The sequence below is a fragment of the Alosa pseudoharengus genome, unplaced genomic scaffold (genome assembly GCF_046254945.1).
Source record: "Alosa pseudoharengus isolate Yale_2024_CS ecotype anadromous, Long Island Sound unplaced genomic scaffold, YU_APseudo_1.1 YU_APseudo_1.1_scf_1, whole genome shotgun sequence".
NCBI classification, from domain to species: Eukaryota; Metazoa; Chordata; class Actinopteri; order Clupeiformes; family Clupeidae; genus Alosa; species Alosa pseudoharengus.
The window spans coordinates 49545776-49555775 of NW_027468564.1; the positions used below are offsets into that span (position 1 = coordinate 49545776).

Sequence of the window (10000 nt, forward strand, 5' to 3'; positions counted from 1 at the left end):
AAAAGTCCGGCTTCAGAAAGTAAAAGTCCTGCCATGTATTGTTTCTACCTGTGCACTTAACACATGTGATTTCAGTAATTATCTGATCTACCCGGCTTAAGAGTTGTGCTAATTAGAATCAGATCATTAAGTGAATGGTTGAAACAAAAATGGCAGGACTTTTACTTTATGAAGACGGACTTGTACACCTCTGTTTAGGAACCATCTCAAACAGGCAGTAAGATCAGGCATGTGACACAGATAGGGTCTCAGTACAGAGCCGGTTGGACTCAACAAATGTCTGCTGTGTTGGCACCCCCCTTATTTCAGATCTGAATGATATCACCATTATTATGAACATAGCATGCATGTCCCAGCCGACCAATTATGCTTATGCTAGCTTTGGGACTAGGTGTCCTAAAATTGACAATGTGTCCCAATTTGCCTGCCTGTATGCTGGTTTTCCAGGCTGCTAAGGTAGCTGGGTAATATCCTCATCTGTAATCTGGCAGCCATTTTGGATCCAAAATGCCATTGACTTGACCAAGGCTGTGGCTAAGTCTGTTATGCATCACAGCTCCCCTTCACTTGCTTGAACTGTGAGAGCGAGGGTTGTCCCCTGCTCCCAGGGATGTCCCAATCCATAAGTGGGACAGGAGCAACCCCTCCGCTATCGATCCAGTCAAGCCACGGCCCTAGGAAGGGCTGCCAAAGCACCTGGCTCCCTGACCTTGGGTTTAGCATGCAGTGAAGGGAGGCTCAGGCTGAGCCACAGTCAATGCCAGAGATCGCCCCGACTAGGCGTGAGACCCCCGAACTTGTCCAGGTGTTCGTTTGAGTGACTGTGTGTGGAGAAACAAGTGATATCTGTCTGTTTTTGATGTCACAGAAGATATCAAAACCAGCTCAAGTGTGATCTTGTGGTTTTTTCCAGTCTCATAGCAAAAACTATATCTCCACAGACTGCTCCCATAGTACACATCTGGAACTATTAGTTATGCAGAAGAGAGCAGGTTCTGACTGGTTGCTTTTCTATTTGTTGGACGATTCGCTCCAAGGATAATTGCCAAATAAGCGATAACAATTACTGTATCTTATCTAGATCTTTAACAAGCTTATCTTTAGATAAGCATGGACTTTCAGCATGAAATATCCCGAAAACACCAATAACCTTGGGACAAATGAGGTGCTACAGAGCTTATTACTGCATGTAAGACATTGTAAATTGAGTAGCCTCAGGCCTTTAACCATTGGTCTAAAAACATGTAAGGATTAACTTGAGTGTTGCATGTTAGGAGATAATGGACTCAGGTGTGACAAGGTAAGTAGATAGATGTGACACATATGCTTTTATTCTCTTCCCAGCCATCAGGGGCCCCTCTTTTACTGTCCTCTCTCCTTATTCCTGTCTGTCTGTCTGTTTGTCTCTCATCTGGATGTTTTTGTCCTTCACCAAAACCTCCCTCCCCTTATGTGTGTGTGTGTGTGTGTGTGTCTTCTCCTCTTTTTTCTATGTATGTTTGTATGTCCTTCTCTGTCTCTCTTTGTCTCTTCTCTGCCCCTGTTGTTCTGTCTCTTCTTGCTGTCTGACCATTTCTCGTGTCTCCGCCACTGGTGACCGCAACAGGAGCCTAACCCGGTAAAGTTGACCCCTTTCAATTCGCCGTCGCACGGCATTCGTTCGTCTCTTCGGCACCCACATCTCTCCAGTTATCGCTCTCTCTCTCTTTCTCTCGCACGAAGGCTTCTCTCTCTTTCTTTCTTTTTATGATGCCCTCCCTGTTTTCCTCGTTGCTCATCAAACCTCCTGGGTCAACACCGTTGCCCGTTATCTCAACCTGATCAGTCCTCTGCACCCCCGGATCCCCATTACCATCAGGGAAGGCCACCGTTGACCCCTGCCGGACATTAATATCGCCATCTGAGTTGAACTCACAGAGAGCTTTCCGCTCACCTAGTACCCTGAGGCAGTCTCAATGCCCATAATGTAGACTGCCCTCATTGATTATTGATTCAGAAATTCTGGGCCACTGCCAAGGCTTGCACTCAATCAATCCTTCATCAGGTGCATTGTCCTCCACTTCAACTCATGGGCTCATGTACTGTAGTTCATAGTTAAAGACAACTTCGACATGGTTGCTTAATTGAGTGCCAAGTCTCATGCTGGCCTATTTTTGTCAGGATGTTTGGCTGTTTGTTTTGAGATCCCAGGTTGGAATAGATGCCCTCTTCTCTCACTTCACCCACTTGGCTGCTTTGACCCAATTTGTCTAAGATTTGTCTTTGCCTGGAAGTATAGCTGTTCCCATTCACATGAATCTCGAGAAAACAGATGGTGGCCATTTTGTTATGGCTTGAGCGATAAAAAAAAGATGGTCGCTGTTTACTTATGAGTGTCCCACATCATTTCCCATTCTGGTTGGGAAAGAGAGGAAGAGAAAGTATGTTCTCCTCAATCCCCACCAGTGCCTCACATTGGTTTTGTAAAATGTGAGAAAATGAAATGTTTTTTTTTTTATCTTTGCCTGTTTTTTTTATAAGTAAGTATATTTGCTTAGTCCCCCTGTAATGAACACCACATTAGCCTGCCCCCTCCCCTCATGTGAAATGCATTGTGATATACCCTCCCCTTACTCACTCTTCATGATAACCCCACGTGGCACATACTGAACGCTCTACACTGCTCCTAACTCTCCCGTGACCTCCTCTTGCGTTCCCAACGCAAACGAGTGAAAAAGAAAGAAAGAGGTTTGGCTGGGCATTGTGCCTGACAATGCCTGACGGTTACCATGGTTATTGTTAACATTGTCATGATTTTTTTACAAAGCATTTCTGATGAAAGCAGATATTGATGAAAAGTAGTAAATCTTTGAGCAAAAAACACCAGAGGATGATTCTTAATTGTACATCAACTGAATTTGGTGATGATTCACCTTTGTCTGATGGAGTCTGTAAAAAATAGACCTCATCTTACCCCCCCCGCCCAGCCTAATTCCCTGTTTTCCCATTTTGATTGTGTGTTGTTCTTTATGCTTCAGAGGGAGCAGCAAAGGGAAAGACATCAGCACCATCAAGTCTCTGAGAGTACTGAGGGTACTGCGGCCTCTCAAGACCATCAAACGGCTACCCAAACTGAAGGTGCTGTGTGTGTGTGTGTGTGTGTGTGTGTGTGTGTGTGTACGTGTGTTTGAGTTTGAGTTTACTGATTATATGCTCTATTCCATTCCCTTTTATTTAAGTGACCTCTAAAATGTATTAAATGTATGTAAATGTAAATGCATCATCTTTGCATTTCTGTCACACACCCACCACTGAAAAAGTTCTGTTATTTTGCACCCCACAGGTTGTTTTCAGATGCCATCATATAATGTCCCCACTATGTCCCCTGGTCCCCATTCGGCGCGTGTGTATTGAGTTCTTGTATGTGCTGCCCCCTACAGGCTGTGTTTGACTGCGTGGTGAACTCGCTGAAGAACGTGCTCAACATCCTGATCGTCTACATGCTCTTCATGTTCATCTTCGCTGTGGTCGCCGTGCAGCTCTTCAAAGGCCGCTTCTTCTTCTGCACTGATGAATCGAAAGAGTTTGAGCGCGACTGCAGGTGAGTTTATGCGAGGTGTATTCACATCATGTAGCAAAAATACGTACATTACACATGCATTTAATATTTTACAAGACAGTAAAACAGATCTACAAACAAACACACACACACACACACACACACACACACACATATACACATACACACACCAATGAATTGTGCCATCAGTGAAGCGCCTGTCAGTGTGTGGTGTTGTGTAGTTGTTGACTGCTGTGCTCTGGGCCCCAGGGGAGAGTACCTGGTGTACAATGGCAATGATGAGGTGAAGGCGCAGAAGCGGGAATGGAAGAAGTACGATTTCCACTACGACAACGTGCTTTGGGCCCTGTTAACTCTCTTCACTGTGTCCACTGGAGAGGGGTGGCCGACGTGAGCGCACACACACACACACACACACACACACACACACACACACACATACACACACACATGCATTCACATATTCATACTGAACATACAGATACAACTATAGTAGACTAAGATATGAACAAAACCAAGCTCATGGGTTTTTATCTCTTTTTCTCTCTCTCCCTCTCTCTCTCTCCCTCTCTCTCTCCCTCTCTCCCTCTCTCCATCTCTGCCTGTTTCTTCTTCTCAGTGTTCTAAAACACTCAGTGGACGCCACTTATGAGAACCAGGGCCCGAGCCCGGGGTACCGGATGGAGACGTCCATCTTTTACGTGGTGTACTTCGTTGTCTTCCCCTTCTTCTTCGTCAACATCTTCGTGGCTCTCATCATCATCACTTTCCAAGAGCAAGGAGACAAGATGATGGAGGAATACAGTTTAGAGAAGAACGAGGTACGCCATGCCAATGTTTGTTTGCATGAGAACACACAAGGAAGTTACAACACGGCCATAATGGAGCACCGATAGCATCAACACCACCTCACAACCGGTCAGCCCAGGCTCCATTCTTGAACCCACCTTTGCAAGTCCATACCGCTTTGGATAAAAGCGACTGATAAATACTAGTGAACTTTAACTTACACTGGACTGACACAAATACAAAATAATGGTTATATGACACACACCAGAAGTGCACTCTTAAAACGAATGTGTTGGAAACAACACAAACTGACATAGAGATGTGTTAAAAACAACACAAGTTGTGAGAGAGTGAGTTGTGGCGGTGATAAGACGGCGATGGATCCCAGGTGTTGCCACCATTGTACCCCAGAGCAAGGCACTTGACCTGACTTTGCCCTCCCACGTCATCCCTCTTTTCGTGTTGAATTAGCTAATGATGAATGAGCTAATGATATCCCTGTCGCTCCTCCACTCCCTCCCGCCCTGCTTCACACAGAGAGCCTGTATCGACTTCGCGATCAACGCCAAGCCCTTGACGCGCCATATGCCGCAGAACAAGCAGAGCTTCCAGTACCGCATGTGGCAGTTCGTGGTGTCACCGCCGTTCGAGTACAGCATCATGTCTCTGATCGCGCTCAACACGGTCGTCCTCATGATGAAGGTAGGAGAGACACCAATCCCTCTGATGCTGGCGACTGCAAAACAAAAGCATCAATTGATTGGTCACTGATGGGTTTACCTACAACTTGGTTTAGCACATCTGCTGACTTACATGTTTACATACATTGTAGTGGTCCATTATATTGGAAACAGTTTTCTGTGTTAATGCTCTGGAAATTAATTGTTGTCACTAATGTTATATCCTCTGTGTGTGTGTGTGTGTGTGTGCGCGTGTGCGTGTGTGCATGTGTGTGTGTGTGTGTGTGTGTGTGTGTGTGTGTGTGTGTGTGTGTGTGTGTGCACGCGCGCACATCTCTTAGTATGATGGAGCTCCTGATGCCTATGAAAAAACCCTGAAGAACCTGAACATAGTGTTCACCACACTCTTCTTCATGGAGTGTGTGCTCAAGATCATCGCCTTTGGTGTCCTGGTGGGTGAACTTGCTTACCACCACCCAAACTCCTCTATCTCTCTCTCTCTCTCTCTCTCTCTCTCTCTCTCTCTCTCTCTCTGTCTCTCTCTGTCTGTCTATCTTTCTTTCTGTCTCTCTCTCTCTTCCTCTCTCTGTGTCTTGCTCTCCCCTCCATCTGTTTTTTCTAAAAAACACACAACTAATACACATACGCTCACACATGTATAGACTCACACTTTGTCTATGTCTAGAGATGGTTTCTAAATATATTTTAGATACAAGCCATTTCTTTTTCATGAAGCTGGTTTATTTATTTAGCAGATGATCCTTTTATGAAAGCTTGCTTTTCCTGACCTACAAAAAAGTATGTCTCAGAAATGCACTCTGACAGGGGGCCCCGATGCGCTCATCCACTTCCTCACTCGCCCCTCTCCATGGTAACAGTTCTCCTATTGGCTGCCACAGTTCCAGAACCCGTCTCCTTCTGGCTCATTCACGCATCAGTCATGCCTGAGCTGCCTGCCCATTGGTTGTAAAATTTTTTCCCCTTTGCTCGTCTCCCAACAGAATTATTTCATGGATGCCTGGAACATTTTTGATTTTGTTTCTGTGCTCGGGAGCATCACAGACATCATAGTGACGGAATTTGTGGTAAGTTTCTCCCACTGAAGAGAAATGTTCTTCTCAATGTGGAAGAATGTCTGTGCTAATATACATACCTATGATGGGATTGTCAGTTTGTGGTATTAGTGTACAGTGTGTGTGTGTGGTGTGGTGCCTATATGTACATGAGTATGTTGTATTATAAAGACAACCATTTCTTCAAATTGTTGAATTTGCCATAATATATTTATGATAATTGTAAAAGGAGGCAACCGTATGTGAGCTAATCACTTTGCTGGTGGCCTGCCATGTTTTCGGGGTCTTTCTATACGGTTTGTGGCGTAGAGAGAACCAGTGACTCTAAACTGACTTTGCTGTCCATCCAGTGTGGAGATTCAAATTCACCATCTCACACCTCAACAGACAAAAAAATGTTAAACTTGAAAATCCAACACTCGATTTCCATCGTTCTTATGTGGCAGTGTCACTTTCCCTTTCTTAGTACTGATATTAGTGTATCTGTTGATGTAGTCCCGGGGCTTCATAGAGAACCAGAATTCAGAATGATCAAGTAGCTGTAAATAGTATTTTAGCAAGTGGTCAGTAGTCAGTGTACCACTCCCACACACAAAATGTAGTTGCAGTTGTAATTGCATTGTGTTTGGTTGTGTTTGTGTTGTATGTATGTTTGTGTGTGTGTGTGTGTGTGTGTGTGTGTGCACGTACACGTACAAAAACGCCTTGTGCATCATTAACTTTGAACTTTTTAACACAGTGACCGTTGTGTATAACAACTTTGGCTAGTTATTGTGGGTGTTCTCAATGTGATCTATTGTATCTGTGTAAATATTACTGTGCTGAACCTCTCAGTCTGCCCCAGTGGAAATAAGCAGCCACAAATGAAGCACTACTTGGTCATGTAGCGTAACATTGTTAACAGAATTCATTAAGAAAAAAATCATATATATATATATATATATATATATATATATATATATATATATATATATATATATGTATGTAGCTTAAGTAAGAATTTATGGTACTTAATTACACATGGCTCACTGAACGTTGTTTTATGAATACTATTTATTTTCAAACTGTAATAGACTGGAAAAACATAATGTCAAAATAAGAAGCTTTGATCTGAAATATCGGGCTCAGAACCTTGGGGTGGTCTGACAGAATCAAGCAAAATCAAGTTGTGTTTGACAGATTCTGTCTGTTGTTGACTGTATCCATAACGACTATTATTCCTGTTTTATCTTTTCACATGCTTTCTTTATTCCTCTGCTTTGTTGGCGCCCCTCCCCCTTCCCCACTTATAAATCCATCCAATCGAAAAAACAAACAAACAAAATGCACTATGAAAAAACATCATGTTGTTCCATCCATGACCTGGCTCCATGTGTCTCCATGCCAACCGACGCACCCCTTCCCCAAAACAACAACTACAACAACAACGTCAACAACAATGAAATTCACTTGCACCCACTCACAAAATCACAACAAATAAACAAACAAACAAATGCATCCATCTACTGCCCCCACATGTAGAATGCGGTTGGTTTGTAATTTCTATCTCAAGCTGTAATGCATCCATTCACCACCCCTGTTCCTCATACCCTTCATCTCTCTCTATCTCTCTCTCTCTCCCTCTCTGTCTCTCTCTCTCTCTCCCTCTCTGTCTCTCTCTCTCTCTCACGCGAGTCACTCTCGCCCTGTCCCTGGCTGGATCTGAATACTCTGAAAGTTACATCTGACATGAGACCAAGTTGCAGTAGCTGCCTAGCTTGTTAGCATGCTCTCATTCTCCTGCACTAAGCTTCACTCCAGAGTCCAGACAACTGGAGCTGGAGCCCAGTCTAGACCAACGGAGAGTCTGCTAGCTCGTTTTCAGCAGTGCAAAGTTCTGTTTTGAAGTCAATCAAGGGCATTGGGTTGTCCGTGCAGAGTGTTAACTTTATGAAGGTCTCAAGCCCGCCCTCTGTCTTTCTGTCTCTCCCTCTTTCTCTCTCTCTCTCTCTCTCTCTCTCTCTCTCTCTCTCTCTCTCTCTCTCTCTCTCTCTCTCTCCCTCTCTCTCTCTTCCTCTCTCTCTCTTCCTCTCTCCCCCCTCCTTCCCTTCGATGCATGTGCCTCAGTGTACTGAGCCCTGAGTTCTGAGTGCCTGAGAACTAGGGTTCCCCATACCGCCACATACACAATAAAATATAAACACAAACACACCTATATCTACAATGACTCTGCATATATCTGATTACGTTTTACATCACATTGTTGCACCTGAAGAACATGGGCCAACATCCACGTATGCACTTTTCTTTCTATATCTTTCTATACCACACATCTCTGCCCTGATTGGTCAGTTGAGACTGAATAGTACACACACACACCAACACAAATGTAAACTCACATAGCCGTACACACTGGCGGTGTTGCTATGTCATTTCCTGAATGCCATGCACTTGAGCTCGAGTTGCATGAGGACCCCCCCCCCCCCCTTTCTCCTCTCCTTTTCTTTCCTCTCTCCATTTCTCTCTCTCTTCCTCAACTCCCTCTCTCAACCCATCTGCTTATGCCACTGCTTGTTGCAGTGCCTTTGCTTGTCCGCTAGAGGGCGCTGAGTGTTTCTCAGTGCTATTTTTACACTTGGATGGGGAAGTGATGCTCACAAAATGGACTAGTAAGACAAAAAGAGCATGAGAGTGGAGCTCGCTTGTGTACTGCTCCACTGCTTTTTCGGTACACACATGAGAGGATAAAGTGTCGTGAAATAGTATACACGTACAGTAGTATACTTTATACAGCAATATGTTATACAATACTATGGTATAATGTCCGGCAATCTGGAATGATGTTTGTGATGTTTCTGATGTTTGTTAAACCTTAAATACAACAGCCATGGACCTCTGGAGCTCTAAATTGTCCAGTAGACACATTGATGCTCATAGTCACGCTATTACACATTATGATGTTTATAAATGCTTTATAAACACCAGATGCTTTGTGGCAGTGCAGGAGGGATAAACGTGAATGAAATTTGATACCTTATTGGTCCATTGAGATGTCACTTCACCATCTAAGCCAATTCCCTCAGAGTAATCCTACAAGCTTCCTGTGGTGTATGCTTAGGACTTCCTGCCTGGTCAGAATGCGGATATGTATGAGGCTGAGTCCATTCTTTGCTTGTCCCAGAAAATCAGTGCATTTGATGACCCTTTTCAAAAGAATACTTTGCTTTAACTTGATTGGATGATGACCGTTCAGCTCTTGTGATGTTTTATTTGTTTTGTATGTGTTCTATTAAATCCCTTCTATGTTTACGTTTGATATTATATTCATTATATTCACTATAGCCTATATATTTTTCCTGAGTTGTGTTTGTATAGTTATGTTTTTATGTGTGACCCTGGCGTTGTTTTTTTGTTTTGGTTTTCATTTTGGTTTTGGATAGGAACACCATAATAGTCCAAATCAATGGAACTAATTCAGTTTTTCTCCCCTGTCTCTTTCTCTATCTCACCCACCCACTGCAACATCCACCACACTCTTTGTCTTCTTCTTCTTCCTCTTCTTCTTCTTCTTGGGATCTTTCCCCCCTCGCTTTTGGTGTGTGTGTGTGTGTGTGTGTGTGTGTGTGTGTGTGTGTGTGTGTGTGTGTGTGTCTGTGTGTGTGTGTGTGTGCAGAATAACTTCATAAACCTGAGTTTCCTGCGGCTCTTCCGAGCTGCTCGACTCATCAAGCTCCTCAGGCAGCAGGAGACCATTCGCATCCTGCTCTGGACCTTTGTGCAGTCCTTTAAGGTAAAGCCGTACCTTATACTCACACACACACACACACACACACACACACACACACACATACAGTACACACACACACACACACACACACATACACAGAGAAAGCACAGCAGCTCAGAAGGGTCACACTTTA

General features: G+C 43.9%; 1 protein-coding gene across 1 annotated transcript in view; it reads left to right on the forward strand.

The window, feature by feature from the left end:
• The window catches only part of cacna1ab (calcium channel, voltage-dependent, P/Q type, alpha 1A subunit, b), a 148872-nt gene that overhangs the window by 110806 nt on the left and 28066 nt on the right, over positions 1 to 10000 (forward strand). The window contains exons 31-38 of the mRNA XM_076280840.1: positions 3018 to 3117; positions 3420 to 3580; positions 3809 to 3949; positions 4179 to 4380; positions 4886 to 5050; positions 5370 to 5480; positions 6030 to 6113; positions 9754 to 9870. Of these exons, the coding sequence (XP_076136955.1) occupies positions 3018 to 3117; positions 3420 to 3580; positions 3809 to 3949; positions 4179 to 4380; positions 4886 to 5050; positions 5370 to 5480; positions 6030 to 6113; positions 9754 to 9870 (1081 nt within the window). The remainder of the gene's footprint in view (positions 1 to 3017; positions 3118 to 3419; positions 3581 to 3808; positions 3950 to 4178; positions 4381 to 4885; positions 5051 to 5369; positions 5481 to 6029; positions 6114 to 9753; positions 9871 to 10000) is intronic.